General features: G+C 38.8%; 8 protein-coding genes across 8 annotated transcripts; 5 read left to right on the forward strand and 3 right to left on the reverse strand.

Annotated features, from left to right (window-relative positions):
- Positions 1-117: 117 nt before the first annotated feature.
- TVP18 (Tvp18p) lies at positions 118-633 on the forward strand (the record flags this gene model as incomplete). Its single annotated transcript, XM_022820998.1, has 1 exon — positions 118-633. One exon carries the CDS (start codon positions 118-120, stop codon positions 631-633), a length of 516 nt encoding a protein of 171 aa, XP_022677405.1.
- A 666-nt stretch (positions 634-1,299) lies between these two features.
- MOT3 (Mot3p) lies at positions 1,300-2,685 on the reverse strand (the record flags this gene model as incomplete). Its single annotated transcript, XM_022820999.1, has 1 exon — positions 1,300-2,685. The coding sequence occupies one exon, from the start codon at positions 2,683-2,685 to the stop codon at positions 1,300-1,302; it is 1,386 nt and encodes a 461-aa protein (XP_022677406.1).
- Positions 2,686-7,361: 4,676 nt separating this feature from the next.
- On the reverse strand, positions 7,362-8,012 carry NAT4 (N-terminal L-serine N(alpha)-acetyltransferase NatD; the record flags this gene model as incomplete). The annotated part of the gene is made up of 1 exon (XM_022821000.1): positions 7,362-8,012. The coding sequence occupies one exon, from the start codon at positions 8,010-8,012 to the stop codon at positions 7,362-7,364; it is 651 nt and encodes a 216-aa protein (XP_022677407.1).
- A 523-nt stretch (positions 8,013-8,535) lies between these two features.
- On the forward strand, positions 8,536-9,660 carry NEM1 (Nem1-Spo7 phosphatase catalytic subunit NEM1; the record flags this gene model as incomplete). Its single annotated transcript, XM_022821001.1, has 1 exon — positions 8,536-9,660. One exon carries the CDS (start codon positions 8,536-8,538, stop codon positions 9,658-9,660), a length of 1,125 nt encoding a protein of 374 aa, XP_022677408.1.
- Positions 9,661-11,303: 1,643 nt separating this feature from the next.
- MAE1 (malate dehydrogenase (oxaloacetate-decarboxylating)) lies at positions 11,304-13,232 on the forward strand (the record flags this gene model as incomplete). Its single annotated transcript, XM_022821002.1, has 1 exon — positions 11,304-13,232. The coding sequence occupies one exon, from the start codon at positions 11,304-11,306 to the stop codon at positions 13,230-13,232; it is 1,929 nt and encodes a 642-aa protein (XP_022677409.1).
- Positions 13,233-13,783: 551 nt separating this feature from the next.
- Positions 13,784-15,307, forward strand: TFA1 (transcription factor TFIIE subunit TFA1; the record flags this gene model as incomplete). The annotated part of the gene is made up of 1 exon (XM_022821003.1): positions 13,784-15,307. One exon carries the CDS (start codon positions 13,784-13,786, stop codon positions 15,305-15,307), a length of 1,524 nt encoding a protein of 507 aa, XP_022677410.1.
- A 153-nt stretch (positions 15,308-15,460) lies between these two features.
- On the forward strand, positions 15,461-16,960 carry TCD2 (tRNA threonylcarbamoyladenosine dehydratase; the record flags this gene model as incomplete). The annotated part of the gene is made up of 1 exon (XM_022821004.1): positions 15,461-16,960. The coding sequence occupies one exon, from the start codon at positions 15,461-15,463 to the stop codon at positions 16,958-16,960; it is 1,500 nt and encodes a 499-aa protein (XP_022677411.1).
- A 589-nt stretch (positions 16,961-17,549) lies between these two features.
- On the reverse strand, positions 17,550-18,674 carry LEU5 (coenzyme A transporter; the record flags this gene model as incomplete). The annotated part of the gene is made up of 1 exon (XM_022821005.1): positions 17,550-18,674. The coding sequence occupies one exon, from the start codon at positions 18,672-18,674 to the stop codon at positions 17,550-17,552; it is 1,125 nt and encodes a 374-aa protein (XP_022677412.1).
- Positions 18,675-18,874: the final 200 nt, after the last annotated feature.

Consider the following 18,874-nt stretch of genomic DNA (forward strand, 5'->3'; position numbering starts at 1 on the left):
TTTAGATTCAGTAGATTCACTTGAAGGATTCACTTGAAGGGAGCAGGTATTAGTCCAGAAGGAAGACGTACAAGACAAGACAAGACCGGACAAGAAAAAGAATTGTAAACATACAAAATGGTATCTCTAGACCTGGCCAAATCTCTGTTCAATGTTTCGGGGATGATTGCGGACTTGAAGTCTTCGAACTTCAGTATCTACGGGCAATGGTTCTCGTACTTGAACATATTTCTCTGTCTTGTGTTTGGGTTTGTCAATATATTCCACATCAGCGGCGTGGTGGTGTTTTCGATCATTGCCGTTGTTCAGGGTTTTATAATACTTTTCATTGAAGTCCCCTTTTTGCTCAAGATTTGTCCGCTCAGCGAGAACTTCATTGGCTTCGTGAGCAAGTTCGACACCAATTGGAGACGTTTTCTCTTCTACTTGGTGATGTGTGTCATCCAATGGTGCTCGCTAATTGTCAAGACTACGAGTTTAATTGTGGTCGCTATTGGACTTACAATCACATGTCTGGTTTACGGTATTGGAGCTGCTGCTCACCAAGAGTTCAAGAATAGCTCCATCCTTAGCGACAGAGGCAAGGTCGCAGCTTCTCTCGGTAACGAGGCAGTTGTCAGAGACATGTTGTGAAGACGGGTTGGCCGCCCCCCTCTTCCTCTCTCTCTGTCTTTGACACTATCACTATATTGTTATTATATCAGTATTTTTGCATATACTATTTCTATATAAACAAACAACAACCCTTTACTCTACTGCCTGCCAGCCAGCCATATTGACCCCCCCACCACCAAAAAAAATAAAAAAAATAGAGAGAAATAAATACACACTCACACACTCACTCACTGGCCCGAAAAAAACCTGGGAATTTTTTTAGGCCAGTTTCACATTTCCCCTTCGCTTTTTGAGCCGTAAGAAAAGGAGAGACGACAGTTATAAGCAAACGAGCACTACCATGCAAAAGGCGGCTGCACCCCTCGCCAATCCCACCATCGGTGGCTCTTGATGTACATGCCAAACCTTGTTATATATATTTATTTATATATATATATATTTTTATCAGACAGAAAATGTGTAGTGTCTCTTTTTAACTAGCAAATATGTCGGATTCTTTCCCATATTGAAATAAAATAATAATGATAATAATAATTATAAACTAACACAAGAGGACAAGCGATAATTAAACAAACAGTATCCGATTTTATTATTATTTCCCAGTTGCAAACAAATAAACAAATAAACAAATAAACTAGAAAAGATGCCGCTTTTCTATCGAAAAATTCCCTGTCCCTCGATCACTCACTTACACTTGTGATCCACTATGTAATTCAAACATCTTTTAGCCTGATCTTTGGGTAGGATATTGGATTCCAGCATGTCACGTATCGTTATTGAAGGTTCGTTATTGATTAACCACACTTTATCCCCAGTGTTGGTTGTTACTAAATTGGCAGTATTGCCGGATCCGTTGTTGACGTTCATCAGAATGCCGTAAAGTGTAAACTCATGCAAAAGATATTGTGTGTGTTTTAGCTTTAAATGTTGCAATAAGTTGTCCTTACGCTTATGAGTGGACGAGCACCATGGGCAGTGGAATTTCTTGACGTTGGAGTGCGACAACAGATGTCTCTTGAGCCATGATTTCCTCCTGAATTGTTTCTCACACAGGTGACATTGGTAAACATGATGTGTGTCTTGGGTTGAATTCTGACGGAAATGTTTGTTATCAATATCCGACTTGGAAGTGGGTTGTATGTTCAATGGTTGCAATGGAGCAGCAACGTTTTTCTGGAAGTTGTTGTGGCCACTTTGCTGGCCATGAGTTGGAGGCACTGCTATAGATTGCCGTTGCAACTTTGTTTGTTGCAATTGCTGGAAATTCTGCAACTGCTGGTATTGTTGAGCATCAGAATTACTATTTCCATTCACGTTTGCATGTGTTGCCCTATTACTCTCAGTACTGCTCACAGAGGACGAGTTTTGATATGAAGGTGGCAAGCTACTGTTATTGTACTGATACATTGACGCACCTGTTGGGTTGTTGAAGGATGGAAATACACCGCTTGATGGGTTTATTTGGGGCAAAGCATAAGAGTTTTGTTGACTGGAGCTGAGGTTGGTCGACGATGGGGTTGACCCAAAGATTGATGATTGGTTTAGCACATCGTTGTTCGAAGCAGGAATGGATTCCAAGGTTCTGGATAGCCCGTTTTGGTGAACGTTGCCGTGTTCCGATTTGGCAAAGCTCTGGCTGAGTCTAACATTAGAAGCATCCCTGACGTTGGGATTAGCCGAGGTTGTTGAATAATTAGAGCTGAAGTATCCTGAATTATTACTAGCAAATGGATGCTGAGATCGTTGCTGTGTTTGTGCCTGTGGCTGTTGTTGTTGTTGTTGTTGTTGAGATTGCAAGTTTGTTTGACTTTGCTGACCCAAATTCGAGTAGTAAACAGGGTGTATGACCAAGGGTGTCGAATTCGATCCTTGGTTTAATTGTTGCTGATATCTGCCAGAGTATGACTGTAGTGGTTGAGATTGTTGTGATTGTTGTGGAAGTAGCGGTTGATTGAGCGTATTATATTGGTTCGACTGATACAATTGCTGCTTCTGTAACAATTCTTGCTCATGCTTAACCATAAGGTTACCGAACCCAATCCCAGAATTGGTGCCCACGTTCATATTCATGTTTGTCTTGTGTTGATCCTTTTTATTTTGAAGACGAGGCTGTTGTTTATTTCTCGAATCAAATGCCCTAGAGGAGAAAACAGTGGTAAACCAAATATAAAAACGAAGGAACTGTTCCCCTTGGATAAATCTGTACTCAAGGACAGTATCTCTAGATGCCCAGGAGCTTATTTATTAACGAAGTCTAAGAAGCCTGTCTTCCTTCGATAAACTTTTAAAACTACTAAAAAAAATAGTCTGTGACTGGAACTGTGTTTGATGCAGTCCGACCAAGCTTGCGCTCCAATTAATTGGTCGCCAAGTATTGGGGGAATAAATCAGGATATGATTCGCGAGCTTTTGGTTCTGCAGCCCCCTGTATCCTTTTATGTTATTCTTAAGTGGTATCTCTTCTTTCTTCTTGAAAGAAAATGTCACTTCGACTTTATGCAAGATGTTGCAGAATCAGGGAAAAACAAAAAAAAGTTTAAAATGCGGACAAAACTAATTAATGCACGTATGGAACAAGTGCAGTAAGCTTAGTTAATATCAAAAAGAAAGGTATGTTTACTGTGTTGGGCAAAACCACCTTCGAAAGTTCCTTTCTCAGAAAAAAACAACAACAATAAAGAAGCCCGCTTCTTATCAACAAATAGTTTGTCTTTTGTTCCCTAGAACTTTGATGAAAACCAAAGAGTTACACTGATAAGTGGCTGATACTAAAGTGCGGTATCAGAATGTGACCCTTAAATATCGACAGAAAGTTAAATGGAAACTGTGTCAAAAAATCGGAATACGAAAACCCTAATAGATTATTATTAAAATTAGCCACTGGACAATCTTCGGTCACCACAATGATACACGTTCCAAATATGGTCGTTTTTATCTACTTGATATTCTAGTAAACTAATGCACGCTGATGCCGCTTAGTTTTCGTTTCTTTTGAAATTCAATCGAAGACGTAAGGCTATATCTTCTGTTGACAGTCTTTTTGAATGCCAGAGTGATAAGTATTTGAGGAACAAAAAATTTAAGTGCCAGTAGTACTTGTGACCTTAAAGCTCCACACAAAATTGTGTTCAAGCCTTCGCAGAACGTTTAGTAGTCGGAAAAAAATAAGCTTTGAAAGCGGAGCACCCGGTACAGTTTTTTTATAGGCACAGCACGGTACAGTACAGGAAAACTGTAGACAGAAATTTCTTCTGCACAGATATGAAGCAGGCGAGATTTTGAAAAACAAATACAATGGTGCAGGAAAAAAAAAGACAGATAGTACTAAGTAGTAGGCAACTCTGTCTGTTATTATTGATAGTCCCTATTGGTACTTATCTGAGCACTGGCAAAAAATAAAAAATAAAAAATAAAAAATGTAGCAGCTATTAAAGTGGAAAAAGGTCTGGACACGCAAGATCGAACAGTAATAAATGTCAGCGAAAAATAAAGTAATTAAAGCGCTGGCAGTAACTGAGTGTGTTTAGTAACTGACGTAAGAAACAAACAATTCTCAGTAGGGTCTTGTTATAGTTGTAATAGACGCGCTATGAGGACACAATGCAATAATAGGGATAATCAATTATAGTAATTATAAGAATCTCAAATCCGATGATATTCTTGTGTCTCTCTGCAGGCCATAAAAATGTGTGATAATGCAGAGTATTCAGAGGAAGATAAAAAGGTAAATCTTCCAGAAAAAAAAAGCGTTGTTACGTCTTCAGTTTAAACGCAGGTTGTTTATCTGGTGTACACTATGCAATGTGTAAAACCGCGCAGTTATGAAGGTCGAAATATTGGTATTTGTCGGTAAGTAGAGATATATATGCAGAAAAATGAAACAGAAGAGCAGCATAACTACTAGACACGAAAACATAAAATACGAATAAAATTTTGGGTGTATTACAAAGGTGAAACACGACAGGTATGAAAGACTCTCGATGGCCTAAATATATACGTCTTCGAAGGGCCTGAGATGCAAGACAGAAGGAAATCGGATAAAGTACATAAGTGGATGTTGAATCGAAACCGAAACTATTTCGCAATGACATGGTAGAAGAAGTAATGCAGAAAACTCGGTACTGCAGTTCTTGAATTATCACAAGAGTGGCTACTGCCACATTAGAATGTCAGCTTGGAATTTCGATACGCAGCGCTAGTCAAAAAAAAAATAAACAAAAAAAAAACAACGATAGTAATGTGTACAGCTCTGTTCTCTCCATCACACTGTCTTGTAAGGCGTGTATGCTATACCGGGTATTTAGCTTAGTTCGGTGAATTGCTTAAAGTACTCGGAGTACTCTCAATTCTTCTTCTTATGGTATATTACTTTTAGGAGGGCTCGAGCACGCATATTCGAATAGAAGCATGATGCGTACTGCGGGATTTCTAAGGCGATCAAAGGCACGTCAATAAACTTTGTAACATGTGCAACAGAGTGCATTTTCACAATACGAAATAGGCGGAAAAAAACCTTAAAAGCTAAATTTGTCGACATTTTTGTACGTATATGTCTAGCTGGCGGAATTTATGCAAGTAAGAACCGGTAAACCTTAAAATATACCGGAGGAAGCAAAAAAAATAAATAACCCTATATAATGGAATACGCCATACCGAATTGCAAGAGAAGGTGCCTATAGCCCTACATGTTCTTCGCGTTGAGCATATAACTCTCAGAAACATTAGCAGAGATATATGCCGAGACTTTCTGGAACGGGGATATTTCCCGATTTATCTACAGGTTGTTCTGAGGATATTCGAAGCGGAAAAATCGGTGTTTGGAATGTGACAAGTTAAAGAATACTAACCTTAAAAATATGTGCATAATTTTCTCGCTAAACAAAGGCTACTTCCATGCAAAAAAAAGTTCGATCAAGCGACGCTATGTGTCAATTACGCGCAAGGAAACCCAACAATAGACTGGTAAAGCTCAAAAACAAAAAATATATCACAAAGCTTACAGGCTTCATCACTATACGTTTTTCAGTCTCGGTTTTTTGGGCAAACGGTTTGCTTGCAGCCACGAATTATCTTCTAAGAACTGAACCCTGTAAAGGCGCAAAGAATCCTTTTTCCCCATTGAACCTGTAAAACACACAGCAGGGACTGGGTTTTGCTTTCCTAGAACCGTTGGTGCTTTCAACAAAAACTTAGTTATAAGTCCCTAAATATGACGTGGGGTACGTTTTTTTCCGCTGAAGAGCACATATGATCTTCATCTATTATTTCTTTTTATTAAGGAACGGTTCAAATCGGTATTTTAAGGTTTAGCGGTACTTTTTGATTCAAATTTAATGTATGGGTCTCGAAATAAGGTGACTCGAAGGTTTCCGGAGTAGGTAATCATGAAAAACAAGTGCTATTTTGTAAAAAATGTATATAGTTTTTACCATACTATGTAGGGGTTCTAAGTGGAATCTTAATCATTGTACATGTAGATAGGGTCCGGCCAAAAAAAATATGTTAAACTTCGGAGAAGAGTATACTGCGTTGTATTGACCAAAATCGGGTTTAAAGGGTATGTATATTCTAATTGTAGCGTTATATTTTTGTCACACATGCTTGAAACTGTGCCTTTTGAAAATCTTTTTGCATATCATGGAAATATGGCAAAGTTGCTCATCAATCTATCTCTCAGTTCACCATTATCTTCCTACATAGTGCCTTGACGAGCAAGGTAAAGGTAATAAATGCTCATAAAAAGAATACTGCTAAAAAAAGCGGCTGGCAACGTCCACTTGCTGTATTCTGTCCATTCATGTGTTTACTTCAGTTAATCTAGAAGGGCTCTATCCCCATTCAATGTACCTTTAGAATAGTGTGAGTCTGAAGTGCATAGTATATATTATTTTGTGACAAAATGGTTTGAAGAATAACCAAAAATATGCATTCCGTGATTAACTAAGCAGACTATTATAATATCCGATTAATATTCTTTCTTGTGTCTTCTGTTTAGTACGCTAAGAACAAGTTGATATTTTAATGCATAATCTCTGCGATTTCAATATTTCTTTCTATTCCTTTTTCTTGTCATTAAGGTTTGTTTGTTTTTTTGTTTTTTTAACGAAAAGCACAGTGAAAATCCAGGGAAGGTTTTTTAAGGCATCAGCAACTTTATTCAAAACTGTCACTCAGGTAAAACCATCTTTGAAAACAATTCCAAACATCCAGGCTAAGGAGTGGTGAATTCGTACTTTCTGCATGAGAAAAATTGTTTTTGATTGAGTTAAAGCAGAATTTGTTTTTGGTTTTTTGGTTTGCTTCGTTAATAGGTGTTCTACCAAAGAAGAGCATTGAATAGTTCACTCCTCCTTCTTTTCTTCAAAACTACGATTCTCATTGAAATAGCTTGTAAGCGTTTTGACCATCTGCGATAAAGCTTAAATAGGTGATTACCAAATACTTTCCGAACGTTTTGGCGATACGCAAGATAAATTCTGTCATAACACAAAATTTCGGGGGGAGAGAGAAGATATGGGCCCATGAACTCTCTCACGATTATCCCCTTTTGACAAGATTGTAGCAAGTTCCTAAAAATCTTTCCCGAATGAGAGCATCTGAGAAGAGCTAATAAATTCAGGCTTCAATATTAAATGTAAACTTCTTAACTGTAAATTTTATAATGGAGATGGGAAACCACCATAAAAATAGACAGTGTCGCCTGTCAAATTAGCAGGCTCTATCAACATTTGCCCTTTGGCTGCCTTTTAACCTGCAATAATTTTACTCATGCCTATCAGGTCCTTTGAAAAAGTAATAGAGGTTTTAAATCCCATATTCCTGTACCAGTCTAGTGCAATCTGATTGCTAGTGAAAACACACAATTCAAGAGATGGACTATTCATTTCTGACGCTAAGGGTTCTAGAATCTTGCTAAATATTAAGGAACCTAGACCACGTGATTGCCAACTTTTCTCTAAGTGAATTTCGTAAAGAAAAAGGCAAGGTTTAGTTGATCTAGTCAGCGCCGGCCGGTGCTCAGGTTCGGAGCTTAAAGAATCAGATAATGCAAATGATATGAAGCCACAAATTTCTTCTGAGTTATCTCGATCTGATACCGTGATATATACCAAATCTTTTTCCAGCATTGCGTTCCACTTGTACTTAACCCATTCATCTCTATTACCACATTTTTCGTATCCGTAGACTGAGGACCCATGGGCCTCATAGAAACTCCCCAAATTTCCTTTAAGTATCTGAAGGCATCTTGGAAGTACTTTATTTACGTAATTGACATCTGAGAAATTTAGCCTATTACTGTAAACGTTAAATATGACCTCTAATTGACTCAAACCATTTAAGTCTGTGGAAAGGGTCTCAGCTGCTAGACGTAAGTGCCGACTGTTATAATTTGACATATGTTTCAATAATAGTTGATTACAAAGGAAATCAAATCATGTAAGCTCGCGATATCAAATGCTGCTAAAGCACCGCCTTAAATGCAACAATGCCTACGTTATAGCTTTCTTTGCAGGTTTAAAATTTTTTCTCTTAATTGTTGGTGATTGTTGAACGCTCAACATTTTTGGATTAGAGGGCATGGAATGAAATAAAAATGAACGAAATTTAAACTGTAAATGATATAAGATAGAATAAACGATAAAAACAAAAATATAATCTTTTAAAGGTAAAATATCTGCCGTTAGCAAGGTACACTCTACCCTTTTCGAAAGAGATATTAACTTTTAAGGATCTGGAAGTTAACAAGGGGGGTAATAAACCGAATAGTCTGCGTTTGGGGAAATACTGATAGTATATATACCAGACATATATACCAGATAAGGCTGAACAAAATCCAACAACCACCCCCTTTTACAAACCAATTAAACAGCACATAGTGATAAACCTTACAGTTGTGGTCTGAGCGGTCGAGTTTACAAAATGAATGCAATCTATTTTCTCTCTAATGCGCTTCCGGTCCCCGAAGAGACCCAAGTCAAGGAGGAAGCTTCAGTAATAGAGGAAGAACCCGTTGAAAAGGTAGATACTGATAAAGATGTAAGCATTTCCACCAATAGGATACTAGCTAGATGGCTATGGTCTATTCTAATATTTCTACCATACTACCTATTAATAAAGCCGATTAGTACAATATGGTACGTTATAACATTTCCCTTGAATTTGATGGAAACAAACACAAAGGACAAAAGGCGATTGAAAGGAGATATGAACACGGAATCGCGTGGCCACGATGGGAACGAAGAACTCTCAAACACATATAAGATGAAACAGAAGTCTTCAAAGTATCACATTGAAGATGATCTTTCCCCTAACGATGAGATTATTATTAATGAAGACAAGATGAAACCTAAGCCGATATCTGAGACACTAGGGAAATTCCACTTCCCAAAAAAACTAGTTCCTCAATCCATGTTGCTATCTTCAAGTAGGAAACTATTGATTTTAGACCTTGACGAAACTTTAATTCATTCCATGTCCAGCAGCAGATCCAGCAGTGGACCTAATTCTTCAACATCGCTTGGCGATAAGAACCCCGGTGCAACGACGCCGATAGTGCATTATGTCGAGGTTCGTTTCCCACAGACTAATATAACATCGTTATACAACGTTGCAAAGAGACCATACTGTGATATGTTTCTACAGCATACCAGCCAATGGTACGATATTGCGATCTTTACTGCATCAATGAAGGAATATGCAGACCCAGTTATCGATTGGTTAGAACAAACATGTTCGATAGATATTAAGTACAGGTGGTACAGAGACCACTGCACACTACGGCCGGGCGTCGGGTACGTCAAGGATATCGGCACCGTGGTGAATCAGATAGAAACACGAGAACTTTCTCAGATGATCATCATAGACAATAGCCCTATAAGCTACGCTATGCATCTAGACAACGCTATTCAGGTGCACGGTTGGATTAACGACCCCAGCGACTGCGAACTCCTGCACTTATTACCTCTACTAAAAGCCATGCGTCACGTGACCGACTCACGTTGCATCCTTGCCCTTAAATCAGGACGCGCATCCATATCCACGTGATCTGTAATTGTGAGGACGGAGCTTGGCGACCTAACATCCAGCATAATAACAATAATGATAATAATACTAGAATACTAATTAATACTAATTATAACAATAAGAATAACAACAATGCGTTCGTTCCTTTTGCCGTTTAAGCCGTTCATCTCAGGTGCTCTTTTTCAACTCTCTCTATTCTCTTCTCTTCCCTTCGCTTCTTTTCTTTTTTTCCATTCCGCAGAGCCTTTCGACCGCGCCCAGTTTCGTCTGGTTCAGTTTGCGTCTCCAATTAACCGCACATTTCGAGATGGAGAGGGGCCCATGCGAGGAGTTCGAAGACATGCAGTCTCCTACCCGCATTCATAGGTAACATTGTAAATAGGAGAAACCTTATAGCAGTATCAATCAATTATGATAATATGCACTTGGCAGTACCCCTCTTGGACGATTAGTCTGATTACTCTCCAAGAGATCTGTCTTTAATCTGGCAGGTAAACAAACGCCTAACCAGAATTGACTTGCCGATACCGTTAGCCGACATGCCTGCATCGGCCAGTCTGCCCTTCATTCTCTCCGAAATCACCCGAATGCTTCGATAAATTAACGTCGGTTTGGCTGCAACACAAAGACATTTCTCTCGGAGGTTTTCGGAACAGATTCAAAAAGAAACCAAAAGCACCAAAAAACTGAAAAAAACAATACAGAAAGGCGAAGTCGGACATTTTTCCATTCGCCCTTGATAGCTAGCACCCTCTCCTCTTTTCATATGTCCACGTGACATCATAGAAGCATTGGTACGGTACTTTCTAAGCCTCAACTTATGACTTGGCGCCTTTATTACCCTCGTAAATTATTATATTGTATATATTTTTGATTCTAGTAAGCCGAATTACGGATCCTATGATTATGGAAAGAAACTTTAGCAGCAAAAAGAGTAAAGAGATATCGTTGTCTTGACTTAACTCAGTAAGTCGCCATCCCTCCGTACACTGTGTTATGCTTGCTCTCTTCACCTGAGTTGGAGTTTTACTTTCACCTTATGACTCTTATTTCCTCCTCACTGCACTGAAATTCTAGTAGGGATAGCGCGTTTTTAATTTTATTATTTTATTTTTGAATAGTACTAGTGGCAGTTCTGCCGATACGAGAGGGGCCAAAAAAAAAAAAAAAAAAAAAAAAAAAGAAAACTGCTTGCGAAGCCTTATAGAAGTTGGCGACTAGCATCCAGTATGCTTCAAAAACATATATATATACATATATATATATACAATGCAATCATCTAACTTGAACCAGGATGTGGCTAAGAGTAGATTGATTGTGTGTATTTGAGTGTGGTTGAAGTCCATATTCAGTTGTTGAACAATATTTATTTTAACTTTTTTTTTTGAGAAGTTGATCTTTTTGTCTTTACTATCTCTCTAATCATAATAAGGTAATAATACCAGACGATAGTTAAGTCAACAGGGTACTATACCATAAACTATAAACAACCCCATCCACAGATTTCTTGCATTGAAATTGCTGTGTGATAATACTGAGACTGCTAATATACTGTGAGCTTATATTGCAATCTTCCGTCTGGCGCCTAGAACAATAAGTGCCTGTTTTACCATTTAAGTACGTCATCTCATCTCCTCAGTCACGTGCCTTAAATATATTCCAAGATGTTGAAACTACCTAAGAAGTTGGTTGTTACTAAGTACTACTCCTCAGTCACCAACAAGAACCTAAGTTCTGTGACGAGGGACAACACATTTATGTCTACACCACAATGTGATGACACACATTATCATAAAATCCCAATTGGTAAAGATGCTGCTAGACTCCAAAAGCAAAAAAAGATTACCAGACTATCAGTTGACGGTCCAATTGAATGTCCAATGGAGGGTTTCCAATTGCTAAATTCGCCATTGTTCAACAAGGGATCTGCTTTCACCTTGGAGGAAAGAAAGGCTTTCGGTCTAGAAGGTTTGCTACCTCCACAAGTCAACACTCTTGACGAACAAGTTGAAAGAGCCTACAAGCAACTGTGCTACTTAAAGACACCATTGGCACAAAATGACTTTATGACCTCAATGAGAGTTCAAAACAAAGTTTTGTTCTTTGAGTTAGTGAGAAGACATATTAGGCAATTGGTTCCTATCATTTACACACCAACCGAAGGTGATGCCATTGCAGCTTACTCCCACAGATTCAGAAAGCCAGAAGGTGTGTTTTTGGATATCACTGAACCAGACTCTATTGACGATCGTCTTGCCGCTTATGGAGAAGACAAAGATGTAGACTACATTGTTGTATCAGATGGTGAAGGTATTCTAGGTATCGGTGACCAAGGTATCGGTGGTGTTAGAATTGCCATCTCTAAATTGGCCTTGATGACCTTATGCGGTGGTGTCCATCCAGGTAGAGTGATGCCAGTCGCCCTAGATGTTGGTACTAACAACAAAGAATTAGCTAGAGATGAATTATACATGGGTAACAGATTCAGCCGTATTCGTGGAAAACAATATGATGAATTCGTAGATAAATTCATCAAGGCTTTGAAAAAGAGATTCCCTAGTGCAGTTCTTCATTTCGAAGATTTTGGTGTTACCACTGCTAGACCTTTACTAGAACGTTACAGAAATGAGCTAGCCTGTTTCAACGATGATATCCAAGGTACTGGTGCTGTGGTTATGGCTTCTTTCATTGCTGCTTTGAAACACACAAATAGAGATTTGTTAGAATCAAAAGTCTTGGTGTACGGTGCCGGCTCAGCTGGTTTGGGTATTGCCGACCAAATTGTTAACCACATGGTAACTCATGGTCTAACTCCAGAAGAGGCAAGATCAAAGATTTACTTGATGGACAGAAAGGGTTTGATTCTAGACAACATGCAAAACGACTCGAATCCTGCACAATTCTTGTTTGCTAAGCCAAGCAGCGAATGGTCAGATGTCAACACAGAATCATTGGTTGATGTTGTTTCGCGCGTTGAGCCAACTTGTTTGATTGGTTGTTCAACTCAAGCAGGTGCTTTCAACAAAGCTGTCGTTGAAACCATGTACAAACACAATAACAGACCTATTATCTTCCCTCTATCTAACCCTACAAGACTACATGAGGCTGTTCCAGAAGATTTACTAAAATGGACAAACTACGATGCTTTAGTCGCTACCGGATCTCCATTCCCACCAGTCAACGGGTACCGTATCTCTGAGAACAACAATTGTTTCTCATTCCCAGGTATTGGTCTAGGTGCAGTTTTGTCACGTGCTAAGGTCATTTCTGATAAGATGATCAGTGCTGCTGTCGATCAATTGGCTGACCTTTCGCCTCTAAAGCCTGGTGACTCAAAGCCTGGTTTATTACCACCTCTAGAAGAAATCAATGACACTTCCGCTAAAGTCGCCACAGCAGTTATCCTTCAAGCTCTTGAAGAAGGGTCAGCAAGAATCGAGGATGAAACTATTCCAGGCTCTGACGAGAAGGTAAAGGTTCCAAGAGACTTTGATTCCTGTCTCGAATGGGTTAGAAAGCAAATGTGGAAGCCAGAATACAGACCTTTGGTTAAGGTGGAGCATGACCCAGAAGTGCACACCCATCAAATCTGATTTACAGAGGACAGTCACCAGAATACATCTTTACCGTGTGTACAAGCACACATTTATTTTCAAAATCTATTAAGAAACAGCGGTTTGCCTTGTACCATCTACACTACTCTATCTTGAGTTAGAACTGATATTGTTCAAACCCTCTTAACTAATATTTCACATCATTTAATACTAATACACAAAAAGAAAGGCAAAAGCCGTCGTATATCTTTCAATTTATAGAACATGTTTCCTCAGATATAGCTCTGTATAGCTTAATTTTTGGAATTGAACCCTATCATAAATATATATGATGTATCTTAAAGTAGATGAGTAGATAAATCCTTCTATGGCTGGCTTTACCTCATTTTTTTGTCACTTCCTTCTGCTGCTAGATTTTTAAAGGGCCTAAAAAAATTGGAAAAAAAGCTATAATAAACTTTGATCTGGGTTAAAGAAACTATGATATATACCATAAGTAAATATACAGTAAGAAGCGAAGAGAGCGTACCTTCAGATCGCTTTTACTCTGAAATAGTACGAACGGAAGTAAGGGGATTAGAAAACTAAACATGGATAAACCAATCGAAGAAACGATCAAAGCTTTGCTAAGTTTTGTTGTTCGTCAATTCTATTCTAACTCATACGTGCTAGTTTTGGATGCCATTATGTTCCACTCAGTTCTATCTGAGGAGGATTTGGCGCATTTATTGGGTATCAAGAGACCAGAGTTGCGTTCACTTATAACAGTTCTCCTTGAAGACCGTATTCTAGCACGTCATTCTCAACAAGAATTCGCCGTTAATTCTCGTAGTGTTAAGAGATACTACTACTACATCAAATATCCGCAAGCAATCGATGCCATCAAATGGAAAGTTCATCAAATTGTGGCAAAATTAAAAGATGACTTAGACAAAAATAGTACGCCCCAGGGCTATATATGTCCGATGTGCTCTACCCGGTACTCTCAGCTAGAAGCCATTGCATTACTAAACTATGAAAGGACGCAATTTATATGCTCATTGTGTGAAGAGCCATTGATAGAGGACGATTCTGGAAAGCGGAGTAAGGAGAAACAAGGAAGACTTAACAGATTAATGGATCAAGTGCAACCTATCATTGATTACTTGAAAAAGATAGATGACAATATGATTGAAGAAAACACCTTTGAAACCGCATTGGCGAGATTGATTCCACCACAGAATAACTCTGTTGCACAATACACATTGAACCCAAGAGCTCGTAAATCTAGGATGTTTGTTCCTGGTGATATCAGCATGGGTAATGAAAGCAGTAGAAAGGCTGGTGTCAAATCGCAGGCAACGTTGCATGTCAACATCACTACCCAATATGACGAAATGTATCAAAAAGATCAACAAGAAAAGCAAGCAGAAGAGAGAAGAAAGCAAAACGCTCTACCAACCTGGCACGAAAAGAGTACTATTGGTGAGGAGGCTCTAGGTAATTTGAGAGATGAGTACGATATGAGTTCTCGTGTGAAGATAGAGGAGGAAGATGAGGAAGGTGAAACTGCAGGTGGTGCTAATGTAGATACTGGGGCTGGAGAAGAGGATCAAGATATGGATCAAAATGGAGAGGACATTGGAGGACAGGATTACGGACAGCAGCAACAGCAACAATATCAACAACCTGTCATTCGTTCTACGCTTACTGACGAGCAGATGAAAGAAAGAGAAGCAGAACGTACACTTGCCGAATACTACGCTCAACTTGCAAAGAAGAACGCAGAAGAGGATGAAGATATTGATGACGATGATGATGATGATTTAGATGTAGATGACGATGATGTTGATGACTTCGAAGACGTTCAAGACGATGAAAACGAGGACGGTAATGATTCGGAAGATGCATCTGCTTCCGATGCAAGGAACAGTAAAGAGGAATCGGTATCAACGGCAGAAGCTCTAAGTAGCTCTGTGAGACCAGAAAAGGGTGATGATGATGCAGATGATGACATGGCAGAATTAGAAGATATTGAATTAGAATCAGTAAAAGCCGACGACGAAGCAAAAACAGCAGCAACTGAAAATGACGCAAATGATGATGAGGAAGGGCAGGGATTCGAAGACGTTTAAATTCAAATGTAGTATATTCAAATATATGAGTAAATTTCCCTTAAGACATCGTTTATCAATATAGTATGTGTGTAAAGGACCGATGATATTCGTTAATGCTTTCAGATTCTGTATCACGTGATTGGCCATTGTTTTCAGAAAAAGAAACTAAAAATGAAAAGCCGTAAAACTTTTATTTTGGATCTTAATGCAAGCTCATCGCATAGATTGTGTTTAGTTATAACTAATAGTGGGGAAAGTCAGAACAAGACTCAACTTTGGACGAATAAGAGACGTGATTTTAAAGCATACTCGATCAACGATATGGGCAATGATAGTTGGAAACTTGTTGCTGTCACTGTAGCTGCTACAGTCACAACCCTTAAAGTAGCAGAGCTGGCTATCAATTCTTGGAATAGCCGTTCATCATCATCATCATCATCTGCAGTTGGAACTGAAACTGAAAAGGACGTCAGACTTGCAAAGAAACTACGAGAATCTAGAGGTTATGATAACTCCCTTTACAGAGAGCAACTTGCACGTAATTACGCCTTTTTGGGTGAAGAAGGTATGGAAAAATTGAAAAATCAATATTTCGTTGTAGTTGGTGCTGGTGGTGTTGGATCATGGGTAGTTACAATGCTAGTTAGATCAGGAGCACATCGTATCAAGATAATTGATTTCGACCAGGTATCTCTATCTTCATTGAATAGACATAGTTGTGCCGATCTCTACGATGTTGGTTTGCCAAAAGTGGAAGTTTTGAAAGAGCATTTAAAGAAAATTGCACCATGGTGCAACATCGAAACCTGCAATGAACTTTGGACCCGTGAAAATGCAGACCGTTTAATTTTTGGTGATGGCACACCTACTTTTATCATTGACTGTATTGACAATATTGACACTAAAGTAGACCTTTTGGAATACGCATACAAAAAAGATATCCCAGTCATTGCTTCTATGGGAGCTGCAACAAAGAGTGATCCAACCAGAATTAATGTAGGCGACTTAACAACCACTGAGGAAGATCCTCTTGCGCGTTCTGTTAGAAGAAGATTGAAACAAAGGGGAATTATCAAAGGTATTCCAACGGTCTTTAGTGCTGAAAAACCTGATCCAAGGAAGGCAAAATTATTACCGCTTCCTGAAGACGAATTCCAGAAAGGTAATGTTGGTGAATTAAGTGCTCTCAAAGACTTCCGTGTAAGAATACTTCCAGTTTTGGGGACTATGCCAGGTGTGTTTGGTCTGACAATCGCTACGTGGGTCTTGTGTAAGATTAGTGGTTATCCAATGGAGCCAATTGAAGGTAAAAACAGAATCAAGCTTTATGATGGTATTTACCAATCTTTGGCAGGACAAATGAGTCGTATCGGACACCCTGACCAAAGAGTTCCAGTTGCTTTAAGTGATGTTGGTTACCTCGTAGAGGAGGTTTGGAGAGGAAAGTCCCCTATCAGTGGTTATTCGACCAGATTGACTTTATCTAAGTGGGATCCAAAAAAACCAGTTAGTTTGCAAAATGTTGTCGTCATGACCAAAGACGAACAGAGAGAACATGAAAATCGTATTTTATTAGGCAATGAATCTTTTGCTGATGTTTATTCGGAGGAAGCATTAGCCATGATTGAAAAAAGATTTGGTGAGGAAAGATACTACTCACAATTCAGATGAAGTAATTTGTGACATTGACTTATTTTCTTTTAAAAATGATCGTAGAATTCATTCGAGTTTTATGAAAACCAGAAAGTATATATAAGTTATATAAACCATGTAAATATACAGAACATGAGGTAATGGAATCCTGGGATGACACCAGGATCGATATAAGTGTTATTATAATAGTAGAATATTTTATGGTGGTTAGGAGATGAACATTGGTAATAGGATTATTCATAATTTACACTAGTGATTGAAAGTTGAAAATGCCAAAGGTATTCATTCATTAAAAGAAGTAACCTATATTAAACAGTCATATATCGTCGTTAATTTCATGAGTTAAGGATACGAAAAAAATTTCGAACTCAAACCAAAACTAGTATGGTGGTGATCTTTTTGTAGAGTTCAATAAATATCTGCAACTTCAAAACTACATCTTCACTCATAAGTGAAGGTTAGTGACAGGAAAGATAAAAAAAAAAAAAAAAAGGGAAGGGGAAAGATAAATATGGACAGGAGGAGAGAAAGGTTAAAATGCAAATGAGAGTCAGGATGAAGCTTCTTTAATTTTAGTTAATTGATTTTTTATTTTTATTTTTATTTTTCATATATTCATATACCACTTCATTCTCTCATAAACGAAAAACGAACATGCAACCATCGGAGTCACCTTGATGTAACCTATACTTAAGCCAACGAAGAAACCTCTCCATCCTCGTTCATGGAAAATAATCTTTGCCATTTCGGGCATTGAAGTGAATTTATGCTCAAGTGGATTAGTCACCGCTCCTACTTGAAGCCTTCTTCTGATAATCTCAAAAGGATAAGCAGCGGTTTGTGAAGTCATGCCCGCAAGACCACCGGCTAGTAATTCAGCCCAAGTATTAAGAGGAATCTTTTTTCCCGAATTAGTTTTTTGTACCTCAACCTCGAAGTCATCTGCATCCAAATCATCTACTCGAAGAACAGAGTAAGGCGCAATGAGCGGATGCCTCAATATGTCATGGAAAAGGTCGTGTGCAAAGAATGAAACGCCGGCATAAGGTATCATACCAATGACGGTAGGAATATATCCGCGATAAAAGTTGCACCAGTGAGCAAACCAGTTGGGGATATAGGACTTTGAACTTAATGACTGTGACGCAGGCTCTTGGTAAATTTTCTTTATCAATGGCCATACTCTAACTTTGTGGTGTTCAGTTACGTAGGCCAACCTTACTCTGATAAGATCTAATGGGTACGTGCAAAAGACAGAGCACAAGCCTGCAAGAGATCCCGAACAAAGTCTTCTGAAATGTGTTTCGTATTCCTTGCTCGGTATGATGATGTTTCTTATTTGTTCGTATGCAATGAATTTAACGGCTGCGTACGGGAATATTCTCAGCAACGTCGCGGAGTGGCCTTGAAAAAACCCACGCATCCCTTCTCTAGACCAGATATGCACGCCAGCGTTCAGCAACCCCTGGAAAGACCCCGCATACTTAACATAGTGTGGATTAGAGGTTTGAAAGAGAATCTTTATACGATCTAAAGGTGCAATCAACGTCTTTGCACATGATCCTGCCACACCTCCTGCAAGCCCTGATTTCAGAATGTAGTCCAAATTTTGCTTATTTGTGTAAGCACCTTCGCTTGCTCGCGGAAGAATACGCTTGGCGCTCGTATCTCCAGTATTCTGTTGTTTCATATCCAAGCTGCCCGCTGTCTTTTTCCCAACATTGGTTGACATTCCTTCACCAGAAAACTTTGACGATTAAACAAAAGAACAAAAACAAAACGGTATCCAATTCTCCAAAGACTTCCAGAAAATGCCTCGTAATCTTCAAATCTTCCTACACTAATTCCTCGACCACTTGGAAATACTCTCCAGATCTTTTTTATACGTAGTTATCCTCAAGAAGACTGCCCTTTTTGTACAAACAGAAAGGT

The sequence above is a fragment of the Kluyveromyces marxianus genome, chromosome 6 (assembly GCF_001417885.1).
Source record: "Kluyveromyces marxianus DMKU3-1042 DNA, complete genome, chromosome 6".
Lineage (NCBI taxonomy): Eukaryota > Fungi > Ascomycota > Saccharomycetes > Saccharomycetales > Saccharomycetaceae > Kluyveromyces > Kluyveromyces marxianus.